The sequence below is a fragment of the Astatotilapia calliptera genome, chromosome 4, assembly GCF_900246225.1.
Source record: "Astatotilapia calliptera chromosome 4, fAstCal1.2, whole genome shotgun sequence".
NCBI classification, from domain to species: Eukaryota; Metazoa; Chordata; class Actinopteri; order Cichliformes; family Cichlidae; genus Astatotilapia; species Astatotilapia calliptera.
Window position 1 is genome coordinate 18196385 of NC_039305.1, and position 23324 is coordinate 18219708.

Here is a 23324-nt window from a genome sequence, read left to right on the forward strand (position 1 = left end):
GCTTAAAGCGTAAAATAATAAACTGATAAAACCTCACACCAGCTCGAAATGTTGTGCAGTGAGGGAAGAAGTAGTAGTTGAAGACAGCTGTTCCTACCTGGACCCCGAGGATACCAAAGATGATGAAGAATGCGCAGCAGATGAGGACAATGTTGCCAATGGGTTTGAGGGAGGTGATGAGAGTTTCCACCACCAGCTTCAGGCCTGGGGCTCTGCTAATCACTCTGAAGAAAGGAGAGGGGTAAATGGATGAAAAAAAACATACATCAATGAAGTCCAGTGTGAGGTCTTTTTTTAAACCACAATACTGTCAGATACAAAGACTGAACCGTTCTTGCAATTCATTTTTGTCCTGTGCATCAAGACCTTTACGCCTACATGAACTTTCTTTTCAAAATGACGGGAACTGAAATCAGATTTTTTTTAAAAGCTTGATTTTCAGAAACTATTTGTTTAGGGTATGTTTTAGTGTTTGGACATGTTTCCTTCATCTTTACCTCAAATCCACGCAAACATGGAAACAATATCGTTACATCACAGCTTTGTGTGATCAAACAAGACCCGATGTCCTCTACAAGTGACAGAAGTTCAAAACACTGCAGGAAACATATCTGTGGGACAAAATAATCTCTACACTGGATTTTTAGATTGTTGATTACTAATTAGCCATTTTCAGTTAAAACCTTAAAGAACAACATTTTCACAGGTTTGTAAAAACTGTATGGACAGCAAAGATTGACAGGAAACATGATGATGATCATGCCTGACTTTCAGGAGATCAGGAAAAAAGATACAATAAAAACACAATGATAATAAAAAGAAAGAAAAATGCATGGCTTGCTGCCAACCTGAGAGGACGCAGTGTCCTGAGCAGCCGGAGAACTCTGAGCACACCCAGGATCTTGGCCCCTCCCGCCATGGACACGACAATGTCAATCAATGACACAAAAACCAGGAAACCATCCAGAATGTTCCAGCTGCTCCGCAGATAAGCCTGTTCTCCCACATACAGACCCATGGAAACCACCTGGAGATGAGAAAGCAGACATGAAGCGCCACATTACAAACTGGTAATATCCACCGGTCTAGTGCATAACACCCAAAAGACCAGTTCCCTTCTTACTGACTCGTGAATAAATATTAGCGTATATCATATTAGCATATGATGGGATTTAACATGTCTGTGAGTTTAAATGTTACGAGTGGTTATTGTACAGGCACATAATCACAGATGGATGCTGTTTTGGTAAGCAGCAGTGGGAGCATTATGTCTGCTTCGTCAAAAAATCTGCAACTGATATTTGAAGCTGTTTGCTGAGTGTTTGCTAAAGCTTCAGAGGGACCGTGGGGGTTATTGTGCAAACATCAAGATGGCTGAAAGATCAGTGCCTGGCACACATCTTAGCTCTGAATGCCAAAATGTTAACAGCCTTCGATAATAAAAGTGTCAATTAATTTATAACGAGTGTGCTATAGAGTTTGCTATTCTAATTATGCAATAGGACTGGTATTTACTCTATGAACAGTTTCTGTGTGAAATTATATCTTTGAAATCTTTCAAAATTAATGAATATATTATGTAATAATGCATCTGAAGAAACCTCAGACATGCTGACCAACCCTGCAGTGTTGTTCATTTATGTAGCTGCATTTTGCATACATCGTTAAACTACATGGCGGAGTCCTATAGGGACATTAAAGTTACACAAACAAACACCACCGGCACACAATGTGTAAGCCACACAAAAGTCCAGACAGACAGAGACATGAAGGGAGACATGTACGGCTCAGCCAGGGGGCTGACAAGGCTGTAGCTCCTCGACGTGCGGTGGTTGGTTAATAATTGATTGTGGGAGTGCATAATTGATGGCCCACTTGTGCCAGAGTCTTTCTCAGAGAATACAGACTCTGTGGTGGAGGGAGGAAGAGAAAATTAAAGAGGGAAAGAATGAGGAGACAAAAATATTTGAGAGTCAGGGAAAAAAAAAATAGGTGAGAACAGAAGGAGTCTCAGGAAGTGGAAAAAACAAACAGACTTAAAAAAAGAGGACCACTTAATATAGAAGTGGACTGGAGGAGGGACAGAGTGTGGGGGGGTGCTGAAGATGGACTGCTTCCATAGGAGTAGACTAGTCCCTAATTAATGACATTGCTTAATTGCTCTATTCTCCATAGGAACGGGGGAATTACTGAGAAAGGAGGGAGGAGAAGAGGATGGGCCGTGGGTCACTAAGGCAAAGGCAATTCAGAGCGAGAGACAACCCTGAACACATGGGAGGAAACACAGAGAAACGACGCCTCTGCGCCGCCTGCATTGGCAGTAATAGAGAGACAGGTTGTAAAACGTTACCTTGAGTGTCATCTCGCCCACAAAGATGGCAGTAAAGATGTAGTTGGAGATAGTAAGAAACACTCTTTCCTGGACAGAAATAGGAGCGGGGGGAGAGAGCGGGAGAGAGGGTTGACAGTCAGAAAGTGAAGATGGGCCAATTAGGAGTAGTAAAAACAGCACTTACTGCACCTTATAGATCATAAAAGTGAATTCATCCTCGGAGAATACAAACAGCTACTGCACAGAAACTGCAGAAAGGAGCTGGAGTTTCAAACACACGCGTGCAAACAAACATTTTAGAATTACCAAGCTGCCCTGTAGTATCTTGGGCCTTTCCAGAGCCACTGTGATGCAGTTGGAGAAGATAAAGGCCAGTACTACGTAGTCGAACAGCTTATGGGCAATGATAGATTGGCACATCTGTCTGAACCTGGAAGAAGATAGCAGGGAAGAAGAGAAAAAAAAGTTAAACTGAAGGGAACAATGAAAGGCCTCAGTCTGCCCAGACGCACTTTTAAAACCCCTTCCACCCAATCGGAATGAGAGCCAAGTTCCCTGAATGTGCATGGGAGCTCCCTAACATCTTGGTGAGTAAATAGCTTCATTCAGCCCCTGTTTACATCTCTCCTAATTCAAAACAAATTACATTAACAACACTCTCAGAAGCACCAGACTCCTGAGTACAGTCCTCTGCAGGGGGAACAGAATAGAGAGATAAGAGAGAAACAAACGGAGTAAGAGAGACAAGTGTGTGTGTGAGGTGGGGGGGGGGGGGGGGGGGGGGGCAGAAAGAGATGGGACGTATAAATACTGAATATGCATTTCAAAACTTAGCATGTGAGGCTGTGCACTGCCAAAAAGCAATTAAATGTCTCCGCTGCAGTGTTTATAAGGGATGGATGAAAAGAAACAGAATGAATATGAAAATGAATTGACTACGAGAGCGAGCGAGATCGACTTTATTCCAAACTGTTCGGGGACACACATGGACACGTTTAAATGGCTTTTATTGAAATACTCAACTGTGCCTAGTCAAACCCTTCCTCTCAGATTGTAAGATGGCATCACTACAAATTAATGCATAATTTAATGAACTGCCTACAGTATTAAATTTATGCCTCCCCTCTTGCTCTCCGACTAAAGGAGGAGATCGCTTTGCTATTTGTAAGGTGGCGATCAATGTCCTAATGCAGAGGTGCTTTCGCAGGAACTTGAAACTGTCCTTCACATTGATGAGCTGTGAAACAGAACTGGGCAATCCGTTCGTACGTTTGGAAGACTTGAGCACAGCATCGGTAAAGGCTTCGGATAAAGGCGAGGCTTACTTGTTCTGCGGGGAGAAAAGGAAGACGGACCAGTCTTCTCTGGTCTCACACCAGTCTGGTCTGTATGCTTCTAACATCTTCTGGATGCGGAAGCACAAGCTCTGCAACAAACACACATATCAGTGCAGATCATGGCACACACACACATGCACACACACACACACAGAGCGAAACCGTCTGTTTGGATTCCATAATTAAATTATTTACCAAAGTGAAACACTTCTATGGCAACAGCTCGGAGCATCTTCCAACATTACCATCTGTATAGCTCTTTCCCCCGCTGTCTAAATAGTCCTTTCTAATTAACCTTGTTTCCCTCATACACAGACTTGTTTATAATGAAAACAATGAGGCTCCCATGAGGCCCAGGTGATAGGGAGTGCGGGCTTTGCACAAAGTAGTTGGCAATCCTACACAAGAGAGCGGGAGATTATTGCACATGTAAAGCCTTATACTTGAACATAAAAGCTAATGGTTTGGTTGTTGTGTATTACAAACCTAGATTGTGTTTCTTTGTTCTCTCTAAATGCTCTTACATAGTGCGTCTTAGAGCTGCTTCTGAGGAATATTTCCTCATGCATCTGTGTCTAATTTCCTTAACCGCACATGCACACAATAGTAGCCTACATAGTCGATGTCATCATCCAGGTCCTCTCGGTCCTTGCTCCGTGCGTTGACCTGGGGGAAGACCTCGGCCATCAGGTGGCTCTGGGGATTGGACCCTCCGGCCTGCTCGGTTGGATGTCTAGGCGGGGGCTGGAGGAGCTGTGACAGTGGAGTCTTCCCGTTACAGTCTTGGTGAAGCCCTCCGAAGTTGCCACCGCTGCTGATTATCATCCCTCCAGAGAGGCTCTTCTTTCTGTGGTTGGCATTAAGAGTCATGGAGGGAAGGGGGTGCTGCAGAGGGTGAGTTTGTCCAGGCACCTGGAGCAGGTGTGGCAGCTCTAGTGATAGAGCTCTTCGGTCTCTCCTGGGTCCAAAAGAACCTGGGAGCATGGGATGGGGAAGGTGGAGGGAGTGGGGAGCGACAACAGGTGGGGAGAGAAGAGACTCCTCCTCGTCCGGCTGGATACGATGTAGGTGGTGGTGTGGGGATGAGGAGGCACGGGGACCTCGGATTCGCAGGCTTCCTCCGACCACCCCTCCTAGACCTCCCAAGCCGTAGCCATAGAAGGGCCTTGAGGAAGTCGGGGTGAAGCCAGGACTAGCAGAGGGGGATGAGGAGGAGCACGGCCGGCCTCCTAGGCTGTTCCAGCTAGAGCGGCGGGTCAACAAGGCATGGTGCTGGGGAGCCAGAGGACGGCCCCAGTTGTGGTAACCTCGACCTGGATACTGAGAGAGAAAGACTGATATGATATCTGGAAGTAATATAACATCAGTGCAACTCTTATTACTAATTATTTTAATCATTTGCTATTCATTACAGTTCCGTTTAATTAGGCTAGCTGTAGCTCAGGAGGTAGAACAGGTCATCTGCTAATAGCACAGCTGGCGGTTCAATCAGTGGACCAAATATCCCAAATATACTTGGACAAAATACTGACTCCAAGTTGCTCTTAGATGCATTCATCTAAGTATGAATGTGTGTGAATGTTAGATAGAAACGTGCTTAGATAGAAAATGTATGAATGGGCAAATGAGGCAAGTGCTTTGAGTGCTCAGGCAGAGTACATAAACGCTAAATAAGAACCAGCACACACATTTTCAGATTTATAAGCAAGCGTAAAACCTTGAAATGTGATGAAAATCTATGTTTGCGACTCTATAAATACTGCTGTTAAATTATATCGACCAATTAAATTTTATGTCATAAGAGCTAACGATGTAGCAGATATGCTCTTTGCTTGCGTTCATTTTTCTGCTACTTTATGCACAGTCCCATCAACTTACCACAGCCCTCTGCTCCAGGTTGGCTCTGCCAAGAGAAATGACACTATTCTTCCTGGAGCTGAGAGCAAAGGTCAACCTCTCTCCTGGAAACAAACCGGCAGGCAATGGGGACATGTCCAGGTGCCCGTTGGGAGTCAAGGTACATATCTTTGGGTCTGCAGGAAAGAAGAAGGAGGAGGAGGACAGGGGAAAAGAAAATAAACAGTGCTAAATGGTGGGAAGAAGAAAAATAAGACAGATGAGTGAGAAGGAAAACTATAAGACTAAATAAAGCCTTCCCTCCTTTTGTTTGCCTTGTCTTTGTTGATGCCATGAAAGCAGAAAACTCTACACTCTCCATCACTGTATGCAATTAATGTCTTAAAACAATGTTACAGTCAGCTCCAGGAGGAAGAGGAAGATTTCATTTACACTAAATTGCCTTACAGGACCAGGGAGGAACTTGTAATAGCGAAACAGAGGATATCTCAGAGTGCTTGTCCATTCTCAAACGTGTCTTTTGATGGAATAGGTCTCAGTAAACATTGTCATTCCAAATGTGTTTCCCTTCCATGTACCCTGACATTTATGGGCAAGATTTGTGATCAGATGCCATCAGAGGACTCGCTAATGCGCTGCTAAATGCTGCTCGCTGCTGCTCGCTGCTGCAGGATAGTGGTTCTTGGTGAGTTCGTTTTTGTTACGCCGGGGGATATGTGAGGAGAGAAGTGGATGGAGGAATGGCATCAGTCATGCATTATTTAAAGTTTGCTCTGCTTACATTCCAGACCGGGACAAGGAAAAAGAAAAAGGTGCTTAGGTATGTTTGTTGTGGAACTCATACCAAGTTTTTGATGCCCGAGGCACAACAAATCACCTGACGCCACAGAGCTTGAATATGATGGTGCCCCTCGAGCAAACAGATTTAAGTGTTGCAAAGTTGATGCTGAATAATAACAAGAATTTTTCAAAAACTGTTATATTTGCAAATCTGTAAGTTTTGGGGAGAAATGGCAATAAAATTCTACAGTTGAGAAAAAAATTGTCTGTAAAGAAAAATATGCAGTGAAGCTGTGGGAGGTAGCATTCACCTGATAGGTGCAGGGAGTCTTTCTGTTTGTCACTGTCATCGAAATTGCAGGAAGACCTGTCATCGTCTGAGTAGGAGCGATTTGCATCACCCTGTTTTTGGGGACAGTGAGAGAAAATAAATGGGCGAATCAGAGAGACAGAAGAAACAAACAACAAAGCAAAGAGCGTGTAAAAAAGAAAGAAAGAAAAGAAATAATGAGCAATTACAAGCTAACAATTACAAGCTTACACATTCCTAATTTTCAGTTCTTTCTTTATTACCTAATTATCTAAGACACATTTCCTCCCAGGGCTGTTTGTTAGCACTCACTTGTCAGATCTAGCTCTGAAACACTGATGTTTACTTCTCCGCTGTAACTGTGACACGAGTCAGTGACTGCAGTTTGTGGACGTTCAGTATTCCTACGTGGGTGAAAACCCAGCAGTTCACATGAACTTATGTGGATGTGGATTGTGTTAGATGACCTCACTGTTATAAAATCTGCATTTTTAGGGGTGCAGAGGACTTTTTCTTCATGATAACAAAAGTAATTGAAAGAGATCTGTCAGCATGACTCTTTGGCCTTAAAAGTAAATGTGCAAAATACAGAACTCCATAACTTAACTATTTTTGGGGAGTATGAATAGCCATGGGGGAGGTCTTTATAAGCAGGAAAAACTGTAAAACCTGCAAAAATACAGTTAAAAGTTCCAAGTGTGTGCCCTCCTTCACATTTTCTAAAGCCGTCTAGTGGTCCAGATGGGCCAACTCTGGCCCCCAGGCCTTATGTTTGACACCCCTGGCTTAAAGTGACAGCTTGTTTCTGTTATTCTTAAAGGCCAATGCTTGTCTAATTATTTCATATTCGTCCGGTTGTCTCAAACCTTTCAGTCAGGACTATTTTATTTGGAATTTGGCTCAATTAAAATACGCATGAGCACAGACAATTAGAGATAAAGAAAGCGGTTACATTACATTCATTATGCAGCAAATTAATAATGTATTTCCTACTGTTGTGTGGACATTGCTATTAAAGTAATCCACTGGGTCCTTATTTCCTCAGACACAGGAAGTGCATACACACTCTTGTGCTCACTTGTGCAGCCAACAACAGAAGATTTACTATGCTTTGGTTGGAGGTCAAACAGAAGAAGTAGCTTCAGCAAGAATGAATAATAATAATGAAAAAAATAGCTGGCTGTTTAATCAAGGTAGCTGCTTATTATTTGTTCAAGCCAGCGGTCCCCAGGCCTCGGACCGGTACCGGTCTGTGAGTCGTTTGGTACCGGGCCGCGAAAATTGAGGCTCAGGTGTGAAATGTGTGGTTTTCAGGGTTTTTATCGGTTTTCAGTGTTATTTTGTTATCGTTTTTATCGTTAACTCGGTTTTCCTGGGTCTTTTCACGTGTGTTATGAATAACTCTTCTATTTTTCAGTAGCGGTACTAGTTTTATTTTGTTGTATTTTTCCGCGACACCTTAAAGGCCGGTCTGTGAAAATATTGTCGGGCGTAAACCGGTCCGTGGCACAAAAAAGGTTGGGGGCCGCTGGTTTAAGCCACTGTGAAGGCTGCAAAAGTCCCAAAAAAACTAAAAGACAGCCTAAAAACACATGATAAATCCCAAAAAGCAAAAAGGCAGTTATTTTCTATTGATTTGGCTAGTATGCTTGGTCATTTTCTCTCATCTCCATGCTGCCTATTCCCCTAAATCCAGGTGTCTTACCTCTGCTTGAAAACCCTCAACCAAGATGGCCACGAGCAAATTGAAGAGCACGTAGTTTCCGAACGTCATAAGAGCTACAAAGTAGAGAGCGGCGCAGGGAGAAGTGGACGCCATGCCATTGTACAGCACCATGTTCCAGTCCTCCTGGGTGAGAATCTGCAGCAAACATATGCACAGAGTGAAACAGGGGACACACAAAAACAGGCACAGACACTCACCTACACAAAAAAAGTGTATGTGCAGTCATAAGCGCATGTGTGTCTGAACTATTCTTACCTGAAAAACGGTGACGATAGCCCAAAGCAAGGAGTCAAAGTTCTTCCTGTCAGGCACGGTGTCCCCTGCTTCTGTCTTCAAGCTAAACTTACAGCCAAATATGTGCATCCCCAAGATGCTGCAACACAAACAAGGGTTTTGTCCTGTAATTACTTAATTCAGTCACAAATCCTATCGCAGAGTGAGAATGCAATTATGTTGTTAAACTGGATGTTTTAACAAGAATATGAAATCCAGACAATGCCATTAACATAAGTGCTGTTTAGAGGAATTATGAAGACATTTGATTTTAAGGTTAAAGTCTCTGTAGCTCTGTGATTTAACTGGTCACTAATGGCTATAGTAATTAGGAGTATGGGCCAAATGCCAGTGGCTCAGGATATCATTAGCTGACTAAAAGCTCAGATGTCATCTATTTTCTCACACTCATGCTTCACTAGAGAGATAAAGAAGCTGGCTGGCAGGTATGCATACACACATACGTAAGATTGGGTAACAATCAGTATACATGCATAACATCATTATGCAGCAGCATGTAAGTCATCTCTCAATGTCAAAGTGACTGGTGCCAGTTATGATAAATTCTCCTGTTAACACATCATTTTTCAATTATTTTAAAGTCATCAGCAGGTACATCATAAATATTTTCTTAGGTGTAATATGAAGGTAGAATGAATGTTTAAGGGATCCATATACCTGAGTAAGTAATTAAATTAAGTATTAGTGTAATTCACCCTTTCTGTGACTGAGATTTTACAGTTGACCTACTGGAATGATTGGTACCAGGAAAGCGTTGCTAACGGTAATTTACAGGCAATTTGAAAACTGTCCAAACTTAAATTAAACCATCTTATTAATATGCTGCACTAGAACTTGGATATGACAACTTAATACAATACAGTTTACCTTTGTCACTGTTCTTTGGCCAGAGACCTATCTGTCTGGTGTAATAGAGACTCAAATGTTTAGAGAAATAATTCTCATTACCTTAGTGGCAGAAGAAAAGTCGGAAAGGGACACAAGGTCCAAAAAGAATAAGCTTGATGTAGCTGCATTTGTGCTGTGTAGGTGCAAATGCTGCGGAACTGCATTGTTATAAATTAACCCCAGAAAGACTGATGCATGAAATAATTGCCAGAAAATTAACTTTAAAAAAACAAAACAAAACTGTGTTGAAAAAGTGTTGATTGAACCTTCTGACAAATTTAAAAAACATATAAAAAATTTAAAATCGTATCACTTTTGCTACATCTGGGATTTTTGAGCAGCGATCACTTTGAAGTGATCTGATTGGTGCACACGAGACAACATGGCGCCTGAGTTCGGCTTGGCTCCTCCGCTTCAGATCGCTCTCCTAAACGCTCGCTCCATAGCCAACAAATCATTTATACTGAATGACTTTTTTAGCAGTAATAGTCTGGACTTCATGTTTGTCACAGAATCTTGGCAGCGGGAGAATGAATTAATCCACCTTAATGAGCTCTGCCCGGTCGGCTGTCGCTTCATCGGGACTCCGCGCTTGGACCGTCGTGGTGGTGGTCTGGTCACTGTTCACCGAGACAATTTCGCTTGCAGGACTATGGACTCTGAGTTTTTCCCTTCCTTTGAGTCACAACTTCTTAAGGTTGGTTCTTCAGATATATTTTATTGTGTTTTAATTTACCGCCCTCCCGGCCCCGCTGGTGTTTTTATTCGAGATTTTACGGACTTTTTATCTTCCAGTATTAAACTGGAGAAAGTCTTAATGATTGTGGATTTCAACCTCCGCGTGGATGATCTTAGCTGTAGCATGGCCTCTGACTTTCTATCCATTACAGACTCTTTTCATTTTATTCAGCATGTCTCTGGACCCACCCATGTTAAAGGCCACACCTTGGACCTTGTGTTTTCTCTTGGCTTAGACATAACTAATGTCTGTGTTGAAGACGTACAAGTGAGTGACCATTCCTGTGTTACTCTTAGTCTTAGCTTCCCTCTGTACACACCACCTTCTAATCTCATGTTCCATAAGCGGTTCATAAATCAGGATGTTGCTTTGAAGTTTTCTAATATGTTGGACCCTCATGTGATCAGTGGCTGCACTGATGCTGATGTTGCTACACAGTGTTTTAACAATCACTGCTTGGAGATTTTAAATTCAGTGACACCTATGAAATCTGTCATTGCTGTCTCAAAAAGAGCTGATCCATGGATAAATGGTGACGTTAGGAAGGTCAAAAGAATCTGTAGAAAAGTAGAACGCCTTTGGAAATCAACTAAACTCGAAGTTCACAGGCTCCACCTTAGGGAACTTTGGGTTTCCTTACATGAAACCATAAAAACAGCCAGATCAGGATATTTTTCTCAGTTAATCTCATCAAGCAAGAGAAATTCCAAGGTACTGTTTGACTCCATAAACTCTATTGTTTCCCCCGTGGTCCACCCAGTACCCATGACCTCTATATCTGAGAGTGACGACTTTCTGAATTTCTTTGTGGATAAAGTTGATCATGTCCGTATGAGCATTGGTTCTTCAATACCATCTGTTTGTGTCTCTGGGCCACCACCCCCTCATTTACTGTCAGTGTTTAACCCAATGAACATACATGACCTTTCACTCCTGCTGGATAAAATGAAAATTACCACTTGTGCAAATGACTGGAGTGGTTTCGGTCATACCTCTCCAACAGATCTTTTAGTGTTTTTGCGAATTGGTTTATGTCACATTCTAACGATCTGACATGTGGGGTACCGCAGGGTTCAGTTCTGGGTCCTATTCTTTTTCTTTTGTACATGTTACCTCTAGGACTTATAATTAGGCAGTTCCCTGAGGTGTCTTATCACTTCTATGCTGATGATATTCAGCTCTATTGCTCTTTTAAGTCAATGGAAGTCCATAAACTGTCCTCTTGAATTAAATGTTTAGCTTCCATTGAACAGTGGCTTGGTGACAACTACTTACAGTTGAACTCTGAGAAGTCAGAAACATTAATTATTGCCCCCGACAACCAGATATCTCTAATCAAACAGCATCTGTTCACCTGAGCCTCAGGTACCTTGGTGTGATCTTTGATTCTGCCATGTCCCTAGAACAACACTCTCACCAGTTGATTAGGGACTGCCTTTTTCAGCTAAGAAACATCTCCAAACTGTGAACTTTGCTGTCTAAACCTGAGTTAGAAATGGTTATTCATGCTTTTATTTCTTCTCGCTTAGATTATTGTAACAGTCTTTTTCTTTTGTTTGAGCAAAAGGAATCATGACCGTCTCCAGTTAGTCCAGAATGCTGCTGCAAGGCTTTTAACTAAGACACAAAAAAGAGAGCACATTACACCAGTGTTACGTTCATTACACTGGCTTCTAGTACATTTTAGAATTCATTTTAAAATCTTGGTACTGACTTTTAAAGCTTTGAATTGTGATGCCCCTGCCTACATTTCCGATCTTTTAGAACCCCACGCTCCCTATCGCAGCCTGAGATCATCTAACCAAAGGCTGTTGGTAGTCCCACAAACTCGTTTTAAGACTAGAGGTGATAGATCTTTTAGAGCGGTGGCCCCCAGGTTGTGGAATGCTCTCCCTCCATCATTATGTTGCCTTGATTGTATTTATTCTTTTAAAAAGCAGCTTAAGACTCATTTATTTAGATTGGCTTTTAATTAGATTTGTGCTGTATGTTTGATTGTTAATGTATTTTATGTACCGTATTTCTGTTTTATATTACCGTGAAGCACTTTGTGGTTTTTATCCTGTGAAAAGTGCTATATAAAAAATTGCCTCTCCCTGAGCTTTCTTCCAGTCAAAAGGGAGATTTCTTCTCTTCCTTCTCTCACCAAGTGCTTGCTCACAGGGGATCATCTAATGATTGGGATTTTCTTTCTGATATTGTAGGGTCTTTACCTTACAATTGGAAGCAGCTTGAGGCAACAGTTTATATATATATATATATAATGTCATGTGGTCAGATGAAACCAAAGTAGAACATTTTGGTATAAACTCAACTCGTCGTGTTTGGAGGACGAAGAATACTGAGTTGCATCCCAAGAACACCATACCTACTGTGAAGCATGGGGGTGGAAACATCATGCTATGGGGCTGTTTTTCTGCCAAGGGGACAGGACGACCGATCCGTGTTAAGGACAGAATGAATGGGGCCATGTATCGTGAGATTTTGAGCCAAAACCTCCTTCCATCAGTGAGAACTTTGAAGATGAAACGAGGCTGGGTCTTCCAACATGACAATGATCCAAAACACACCGCCCGGGCAACAAAGGAGTGGCTCCGTAAGAAGCATTTGAAAGTCCTGGAGTGGCCTAGCCAGTCTCCAGACCTCAACCCCATAGAAAATCTGTGGCGGGAGTTGAAAGTCCGTGTTGCTCGGCGACAGCCCCAAAACATCACTGCTCTCGAGAAGATCTGCATGGAGGAATGGGCCAAAATACCAGCTACTGTGTGTGCAAACCTGGTAAAGACCTATAGTAAATGTTTGACCTCTGTTATTGCCAACAAAGGTTATGTTACAAAGTATTGAGTTGTATTTTTGTTATTGACCAAATACTTATTTTCCACCCTGATTCACGGATAAATTCTTTACAAATCCTACCATGTGGATTCATGGATTTTTTTTTCACATTCTGTCTCTCACAGTTGAAGTGTACCTCTGGTGCAAATTACTGACCTCTGTCATCATTTTAGGTGGGGGAACTTGCACAATCGGTGGCTGACTAAATACTTTTTTGCCCCACTGTATATATTAGGGGTGCAACAATACTTGTATCAATATTGAACCGTTCGATACAGTGCTTTCGGTTTGGTACGAATATGTATCGAACAATACAAAATTTGTAATTTATTTTATCAACTTTCCTTCTGACGATGCTGTCTGTGTTGAGCGCTCAGTGGATCTGCGCTCGACAGTGCAGCCTAGGCGGAGTAGTGGAGTGCAGATTCACTGAGCGCAGGGCAAGCTAGCAAGACAGAAGTTAAGCTCTCCTTGCAACATGGCAAATTGAACCTCCCCCACCCTCATTCAGATCTGGCGTTTGGAACTATTTTGGTTTTCATGTGACCCTGAAGGTAAGCGCGTCATGGACAAAAGTAAAACAGTATGTTGGATGTGCCACACAATGCTCAATTACATTGGTGGGAACTAGAGATGGACCGATCCGATATTATGTATCGGTATCGGTCCGATACTGACCTAAATTACTGGATCGGATATCGGAGAAAAATAAAAAATGTAATCCGATCCATTAAATATCACGAAAGCACCTCACAAAACTTGCAACACGCCGTAACTGACCTCAGAACGTTAGCACGTCTGAGCAGTATGCCTCACGTGATAGAGCGGCTGTGGCATGCAGGACCTGTCGGTGCTCTGGATAGCATTTGGAGCTTCGCTAGCAACCCGGCATTTCATCTCCGACAAAGTTATCCCCGAGAGAAGTAAAGCAAGTGTGTAACTCCATCTCTGAATGTTTGTAAAGCATTCCTGCGTTAAGCTTAACAAACGATATATGGAGCGACTGCCTCTTCTTGCTGCTACTTCAATCATGAAACTGCTTAACGATCAGCTGATCAGCTTTTCTGTCGTGAGTCCGTGTCTCTAGTTTGCTTTTGGCCCACTTTGCACCAGAAAGAGGAAACCAGCGGCTGAACAACAGCAGCACGTTTAAGCTTGATCAGCTGTTGTTAGAATGTATTTAATATTACTTTCTACTCGAGGATCTTTTTCTACGTAGCTGACGCTGGTAACTGTGCAGGGGCGGATCTAGCAAAGTTTAGCCAGGGGGGCCAATAGGGCATTAACAGGGAAAAGGGGGCACAAAGACATACTTTTCTTTCTTATTCTCATTTAAAATGTCTAGCTTTTAATAAATAATTATCTGACACCCAAAGTTTTAATTTGATGCAAAATGAATAGAAGTCCATTACTGTATATAGTAACTATTAAGTCTAATATATAAGATAAGATAGAACTTTATTAATCCCTCGGGTGGGTTCCTCTGGGAAATTCGATTTCCAAAAAAGCACAGCACCGACAGAAGTTACAGAGTTATACACACACACATATATATAAATACAGAGACAATATAAATAAAATATACGAAGGGGATAAATAGAATAAATAGGAATAAAAATAAAAATACAAGTGAATTGCACATTTCAAGTATTGAGTCTATTGCACCGTTGACTATTTACAAAAGTATTGCACAAAAGGTATTGCACAGTGAGGTGAAGAGGCACTACAGCTTAGTTATATATACTACAGCTTAGTATATATACCCTAGTAAGCTATAGTACTTTTTCCTTTGGGAAGGTACCATCTGTGCAGTCTGCAATTTTGTTGAAGAAAGATGTTGAATCTATTTAATATTTCTTGAAAAATAATTGATTTCTGTGCATTTTTTTCACACTGCATCAAATTAAGGTTGATTACGTCGATTAAGCATCATGAGGTGGAGCGTGAGGGGTGGTTCCCTATTTTTTATTTATTTATTTTTGTTGTTGCTGGGAGTTGGAACCCTATTAGTTAGGTTGCTTAATATTTATGCTAAGTACTCTTTAAAATACCAGAATAGGGAGGATGGTGCAGGTTTAAGTTTATTAGATTGATCAGTATTGCTGAACTATGAAACATTTTTTTTGCATACAGGTATAACAGAATAGCTTTAGTGTAGTTGTTGTTTTAAACTTGAGTATGAACTTATACAAAATGCAGCAAGATATTTAAAAAACAGTTTTGTTGATTAAAAAACACTATATCGGATTCATATCGGTATCGGCAGATATCCAAATTTATGATATTGGTATCGGTATCGGACATAAAAAAGTGGTATCGTGCCATCTCTAGTGGGAACTAGTGCATTAGCGCAGTTTGCTCGTTAACGTGTTGGCCGTCCAGCCCCACGCACGGGGCGATAGCTCGTTAACGGAGATTTGCCGTATTGTGGCATATATATATATATATATATATATATATATATATATATATATATATATATATATATATATATATATATATATGTATATATATATATATATGTATATATATATGAGTACAAGATCCATAGAGGCTGGGGTCTATCACACCAGGCAAGACCCCAGGTGCAGGCTGTGTAAAGATGCCCCAGAGACAATCCAGCACATAACAGCAGGGTGCAAGATGCTAGCAGGCAAGGCATACATGGAACGCCATAACCAAGTGGCCGGCATAGTGTACAGGAACATCTGTGCCGAGTATAACCTGGAAGTCCCGAGGTCAAAATGGGAGATGCCCCCAAGGGTGGTGGAGAATGACCGAGCTAAGATCCTGTGGGACTTCCAGATACAGACGGACAAAATGGTGGTGGCTAACCAACCGGACATAGTGGTGGTAGACAAACAGAAGAAGACGGCCGTAGTGATCGATGTAGCGGTTCCGAATGACAGCAATATCAGGAAGAAGGAACACGAGAAGCTGGAGAAATACCAAGGGCTCAGAGAAGAGCTCGAGAGGATGTGGAGGGTGAAGGTAACTGTGGTCCCCGTGGTAATCGGAGCACTAGGTGCGGTGACTCCCAAGCTAGGCGAGTGGCTCCAGCAGATCCCGGGAATAACATCAGAGATCTCTGTCCAGAAGAGCGCAGTCCTGGGAACAGCTAAGATACTGCGCAGGACCCTCAAGCTCCCAGGCCTCTGGTAGAGGACCTGAGCTTGAAGGATAAACCGCCCGCAGGGGCGTGCTGGGTTTTTTTTCTTTTTTTTTATATATATATATATATGTGTGTGTGTGTATGTACATATATGTATGTACATGCCAAGAGTTACCTGAAGATGAAGATAAACAGCATAAGCAGCATGCAGAAGGTGGCCACATTGTCCATCGTCTTCATCAGAACCACAAGCTGCCGCCTCAGCGCAGGCATGAATCTCACCAGCTTAATGACCCTCAAAAGCCTGAATGTCCTCAGCACCGACAGACCACCGTCTGCCTGGCCAATGATCTCACACACACTGGGGGAGCACACGTGTTTAAAAAGGGGTAAAATGAGAATGGCAAAGATGTGGTGAAATTTGTAAAAATGTATGTGGTCATTTCAAAAGAAATATGGGGAAAGGAAGACCAAAATTAATAAGAGTCAAGAGAAATGAGGGGAAATAGATAAGAAAAGATTAGATAAGAGGCTAAGTTAGTCTTTAAAAAACAACATTCAATATTACACACATGAAGATAGAAAATTCTCATTCTGTAAGCACACATAATCCATACTAGGGTGATAAGGAACATACAGTATTCTCAATCAGCCACTCATATCACACACCTGATGATGACGATGATGCCATCAAAGATGTTATACGGATTCCTCAAGTATTCAAAGAAGCCAAAGGCAGTGAGCTTCAGGATCATCTCCAGCGTGAACATGCTGGTGAAGACGATGTTACAGATCTCCAGGACATTGGTCAGCTCCTCAGGCTTGGTGGAAACATTAAAACAAAATCAGAAGAGTGAGGATACAGACCGGTACCTCTTTTGTTGCACCATAAACCTCAAAATAGCTGGACCCAATATTGGAGTCACTGATTTCTCATGCTATTTGAGAGCTATTACAAAAAATGTACCATTAATTTCTTACCCTAAATTTCAACTGTGGAATACTACACGATGTGCACAAGCACCAGTGCCATGTCAGTGGAAAAAAGGTCAGAGTGACAAAACCAATGATGAGAAGGGAAGCGGTTACAGGAGCTCAAGCACTGCAAGTATTTGAAGTTAAAAACAGAGCAGTGCCAAATACACACAAAGAGATAAAAACAGTTAATATTAAACCAGTGCTTTTCAATCACAGCTGCTGTAACAATAGATACGGGAGCCGCTGCCAAACAAAACAACTGCGCTCGTATTACTTTTCTCTGCTTGCGCTGAAAAAGCTGCCAGTCAAACTGTCAGTCACTTGAAGACAGAATTTACCCTTACCTGGCACATAAAATTAACACATACATCTTATCTGAGAGAGGCAACAGTCTGAGATCAAGAGAAGAGGCTGAAAAGTGGGAAAACAAACAGTTTCCTGGCACAGCTGTTTATGTGAAATTGTAAAGGAAAACTCACATCAGGGGGAAAATAAACAGGAAATGAGAAAAGGGATGGAGAGTGTGCATTGCCTGTGTAGCACATGGTGTCAAACACTGGCTGAATAGGAAAGCCTGTTATCTGGAATTGCCAAAGCGACTCATACATATATGAACACGCCACACATATAGCACCCCCCCCCCCCCCCCCCCCCGCACACCAGTCAATTCCGAGTTTATTTCCATTTCTATGCGCAGACTGGCTTTATGCAAGTGCGCTTTGTGTGCGAGTGGATGTGAGTTATGCGCGATATGGATCAGATGCTTTCTCCGATACCCCCTGTGAATTTTAGTTTCAAAAGCCAGTGGAGAAATAGCCAGCTCGCCCTGCCAAAGTTAGCAAACCATGTCAGGGAAACACACACTCTCACAGCCCTCCCCTCCCCTAATCCGCTTTGTCTCCCAGTCTATCTCTACAACACCCCTAGTTCTCCACGCCTTTTTCTTTCCCTTTTCTGAGTCTCATTATCAGGCAGACACATCTCTTCCCAATCAATATCCTCCTGTCGATCAGAGGGTGAATGAGGGAGAGAGAGAGGGAGAAGGAAAACCAAAAAAAAATAAAAAAATGGAAGGACTGTTTGAAACTAGATGATGGCATGACAGCTGAGGAGGGGAGATAGATTTGTCGTCAGAGATGAAGAAGAAAGAGCAAGAAAGACCTGCAAAACAGATTTGCTAGTTTCATAGCTTGAAGGTGGCTGTTATGAATTTAAAATTCGAAAAACATGTAAAAAAAAAAAGGCTGCAGATCAGCAATAGTATGATATGGATAAATGAACATAGATGGAAACACCCGCCAAAAACAAGTTGGATCGCTTAGCAGCTGCTCTAACCTTGACCTACGCCCATAACTCCCTTACGAGTCTTAAGTGCAAACACAGGATATAAGATTTATTGCTATTGACAGAACCATCACGGCCCTTGACACCACAGTTTAACTCAAACAAAATACCATCATCACTCCCTCCCTGTTGCTTTCTCCTCCTCCTTCCTTCTCCCCCTTCTTCTTGCCCCATTACCTTTCATTCCCTAGCAACGTTTCTCCTCATATTCTCATACCTTTGATCTTCCATGTTACTTTTTTGCCTGTTCCTGCCCTGCATATGTCCCCTGAAAATCCATCCCATGAGACAAGTGTCCTCTCTTGTTACTCGCCTGAAATGTGCCCTCAGTCAGCATGACTGTTTCATGAATATGAATGAATGAGCTACGCCCTCAAGTGTGACTGCGCATGTGTGGCTTCTTTTGAAAACTAATGAATTAGTAAAAATTATTAGTCAAACTTAAATATTTGAACACATAAATCGTCCGCTGTCACATGTGACACCTATCCAGAAGGATTTATTTGAAATCAGACTGTAAATACAGACCTTTTCCCTAAGCCCCTGTGGTGCTGTGGTACAGCAGCTGTGTGGTTAGTCATGTTTTGGGCTTCAGAGTTCTTGTTTAAGAAGAAAACACTGAAGTTAAGACTTCTGCACCGCAAAGCCAGCGCACACACCTGTGTAAGTGCTCCTGTCAGTCTTGCAGAGGGAGAAAGACTCAAAAGACAAGGCAAACGAGGCGTCTGCGAGTGTGTGCATGCAAACGCGTGTGGGTCCCTGCATACGTGCCCGCTTTGAAGTGCGCGCACTCACACGCGCGCACAGAATTGCACGGGGAATAGAGCTGAAAACTGCTGTGTAACCGGCATAAGCCTCACGCTTCCTCTCTCGCTTGTCTCCTCCTCTTCTTTTCCCCCGCACAACCCTCGTTTATTTTTAGAGTCTTTAGAGATGAGGGAGAGAAAGAGAGAGAGAGAGAGAGAGAGAGAGAGAGAGAGCGCAACTACCCTGTACGCTGTCAAAGAGTGCGTGGGCGGATGAGAGAGGGAGAAGCGGGGAGACGGAGGATGAAACTGAGGGAGGTAAAAAAGAGTAGGTGAGTAGATGAGACGCTCGGGGTAAGGCGGGAAGGATGGAAGGAAGGGAGACAGCGAGGAACAAAGGAACAAGTGGGGGAAAGTGCAAAGGAAAGGTGCACAGAGGGATTTGTGGGGAGAACAGGGGGAAGGTGAGGTGGAAGTAAAATTAGCAAGGGAGGGAGCATGAAAGACAGACAGAAAACAGAATGGGAGAGAGAATGGAGAAAAAAGAAAAAAGCTGTCTTATGTAACAGCTTGTGAGTCCATGTGTTTCTGTTGGTGCATGCGCAAGAATATAAAAAGATATTTTGTTTATGCGCCTGCACACGGTTTGCAAAAAAAAAAAAAAGGATCTGCATTGTGTGTTTGCGTGTGCAACTATTTGTGTTCACGTGTGCGTGCGTATTCTTGGCAGGCTGCTCTCACTCTCGCTTTCAGACACCTGCCTTGTCTGCCTCTGAGGAGGCTTGGCCCATGTTAAAAGCCAGCTCGGTTATGTCTACTGCTAGGCTAAATGTTTACACCTCGATCATGGAACTGTTAGGCACTGATGCTCCTCCAATCCCGCACTCGTCGCCCTGAATGTCATCTGCCGTAACGCTGTTTCCTTCTGCTGATTTGCTGGGGCGGGAGAAATGATTACGGTAACACACTGTATTGATACTGTCACTCTCAAACACTCCAAAACAATCACTCTCTTTGGTGGCTCATGGCTTTTGGAATCGGTTCAGACATAAGTAATGGCGAGGTTCATAATAAAAAGAGAGTCCTTAAAACAGAAGATGGGTCAAAAACTAAAACAAACAAACAAACAAAAACCTCTCACCACTCAGTGTGGATTTTTTCATGACCTGATGTGAAAGGTGGAAGTGCTGCATGAACTTGAGTGAGGTGAAGATGAAGGAGGTCTCTTAATCGAAGCTGATCTTACCTGGTTGTGATGCTCGATGCCCATACTGATGGTGTTAATGAGAATAGCAATCATAATGCCCCTGCTGAAGTACTTGCTCTCCACAATGCCCCAAAGTTTCCTCCTCATACCGTTCCAGAGGTCCTTACAATGTCCAAAGCACGTCCTTTTCCGCTTCCTCTCTCCATCTCCCCTCTCCTCCAAGTGGTTCTCCTCTTTGCTCGTCTCCTTAACCGCATCCTCTTCATTTTCCTCGCCATTGGCGGAATCTCCCACAGCCCTCACTCCCTCCTTCAACGATAACGCACATATAGGGCAGTCCTCGGGATTTTGAGGGACAGACAGACTGATGGAATTGGCTAGTGGCTGAGAGTCATGGTCTTGCTTGTTTTGGTGGGGGCAGTGGAACGCTACAGAAACAGAGTGACAGGGGAAAAAAAAGATGTGGATACAGTCTCAAATACAGAACTTTTTTGTGTTTTTTTTAACCAAGTATACAAAAGAAGTTCAGGAGATTTATTATCTAAGAAATGCACGATCCAATCGGGCCATCATCATGTTTTGAAAAACCTAAAATTCAGCTCTTGCTCTTATGTAATTGTACATCTTATCTGAAATAGAACTGCCAAATGTTACATAAATAAGAATATTCTCATTGTTATTTTCTGAAACCCTCCTACTCACATCTCGGATGCCTCAAATGATGCCGTTCTCCGTTCACATTGCCTCCACCCCGCCTGTTACCCCTGCCTCCACCAGCCGGCGGGGGCTTGCCCCTCAGCGTGTAATAGAGAGCTGCCGATCTCCTCTTAGCCTTGCGGAGGACATGGCAGACCAGCTGGAAGATCTCTTCGTAGCAGTCTCCAGGCTCGGCCATGCTGGCCAAGGTGGAGGAGGACAGGCACTGCGCCCTTTGCTCCTGCATCAGCTGGTGCTCCCGCTGTTTGGTTTCTGAGAACTGGGTGGCGATAACCACTAGGCACAGGTTGATCATGAAGAATGAACCGATCTGGAGACGCAGAGGCAAAAAAGTTGACCCCGTGAGATTAAACCCAGTGCGACGGAAGACAAACTCCTGCAGGCATGTCAAAGTTTATTGTTTTGTTGTAAAAGCTCATAAATCAATGTTTGACAAAATTAACTAAAACAAAAACGCACAGATACGCCGCCTTATTTGAATAATCAGCCCATGGCTAAAGCAGATGTTGCTCATTTAGGAAACATGAAAAATGTGAAGAATTGTGGTCTTTCTTCAGTGGTAAATACACACTTGCCTATTCTAATACTGTGCTCTGTTCCTCCTTTAGAAATGGTAGCGCACATGCTAAAGGTCTCTGAAGGCTGGCTTCCCACCAAACCGAGACTGATTGGAGCAGACAGACAGAGCCAACACATGCCCAAAGCACAGTTCAGCGTCTGGCAATCTCTCTTTCTCTCCTTCTCTTTTTATTCTCTGACTCGACTTAATGCTCCCTCCCCTCCGTGCACTCAACATTAATTTTTACTTTTCTCACGCCTTTGCTTGACAAGCATTCCCTAACCACTCTCTCTCACTGCTTTCTTTCTTTACACTGTTTTTCACAAAATAAGTTTGATTTTCTTATCATGAGTTAAAGTAAGGTTTGGCAGCAGAGAGGTGATGAGGTTACCCGTGAACAGTACATGCTGACTGACCCTTTTAGTGGCAGTAATGGGAATCACTATGGGACTGCTGAAACTGCCTTTATTGGTGTGCTCTGAGCAGGTTACAGACCAATGAATAGATCAATACTGGATAATGGTGAACAACTAAAAAAAGAACAGACTGCAGGATAGAGCAGCTTTTACCAGTGTTTCAGTTTTGTGCATCAAAAATCTGAAGTTGTATCTCTCTGCTTCAGTGATATAAATACATGTTGAGTACATACATAGGCATACTGCACATACATATCTATAAAACTATGCATTTTGAGATGTGATGCTTAATAAATCATTCACAGATATAAAATCCAAACCTAGTGACATTCCACTTTTAGACTTTCATCCAAAGTGATCAAAGATGCAAAGGAAAGGTGAAGGAGAGAGCGAGGAAGCCAGAGGGAATGAAATAAAGCGGCTGCAGAGATATTTACAAAGAGAAAAAGAGAGAGGAAACATAGATGGGAGGTGTGTGAGAGGAGGAGAGATACCCATCTGTGGCCTGTGGGTCAAAGCAGGTCTGCAGGTGTGTGGGGCTTTGATTTCCCTCCAGGTTTGCATCTGCGTGTGTGTGTCTATTCTGTGATTCTGATCAGTAGACAGCTTTACGCATAATGAGCGAGGGCAGCCCAATATCACGCATTCAGACCATCACTGCATTATGCATGCATGCAAGCTCACACACACACACATACACACTCCAACACATACATATTCACATAGACAAAAGCATGTGTGATCACACACACGTCACCACTTAGATGGGCTTAGCTTATAACAGATTGCATATACAGCTGTAGGCAGAAGTTTGCACACACTCATCCTGGGCATGAATGTCATGATAATTTGGATCTTTTAATGATTTCTTTGAATGATTTCTGCTCTTTTTTGCAGAATGGAAGAACTTTAAAAAACTAGAATTGGGTGCACAAGTTTGAATTTATTTTAGATTTTTTCTAATACACATGGGGTCCTCGACACCTCGACTTCATGCTTTTGGTAGTAATCAAGAAGAGTCTGGCATAGTTAAGGTTGGATATTAGACCACTCTTCTTGGCAGGATTGAAAGAGTTCATTTGAACTGGTTGGTTTACTGGTATTAATCAATCTTGGACAAATTTTCATTACTGTTGAGGTTGGAGCT

The 23324-nt window shown here is 42.6% G+C and overlaps 1 protein-coding gene across 4 annotated transcripts in view; it reads right to left on the reverse strand.

Moving 5' to 3' along the window:
- The window catches only part of cacna1ia (calcium voltage-gated channel subunit alpha1 Ia), a 203092-nt gene that overhangs the window by 37488 nt on the left and 142280 nt on the right, over window positions 1-23324 (reverse strand). For all 4 annotated transcript variants that reach the window (XM_026165258.1, XM_026165257.1, XM_026165256.1 and 1 more), the window contains exons 9-22: window positions 21188-21512; window positions 20525-20913; window positions 16880-17031; window positions 16386-16571; window positions 8598-8715; window positions 8322-8477; window positions 6618-6708; window positions 5548-5702; window positions 4285-4989; window positions 3658-3758; window positions 2639-2762; window positions 2351-2419; window positions 849-1027; window positions 98-224 (exon numbers count right to left, since the gene is read on the reverse strand). In XM_026165258.1, the coding sequence (XP_026021043.1) occupies window positions 98-224; window positions 849-1027; window positions 2351-2419; window positions 2639-2762; window positions 3658-3758; window positions 4285-4989; window positions 5548-5702; window positions 6618-6708; window positions 8322-8477; window positions 8598-8715; window positions 16386-16571; window positions 16880-17031; window positions 20525-20913; window positions 21188-21512 (2877 nt within the window). The remainder of the gene's footprint in view (window positions 1-97; window positions 225-848; window positions 1028-2350; window positions 2420-2638; window positions 2763-3657; window positions 3759-4284; window positions 4990-5547; window positions 5703-6617; window positions 6709-8321; window positions 8478-8597; window positions 8716-16385; window positions 16572-16879; window positions 17032-20524; window positions 20914-21187; window positions 21513-23324) is intronic.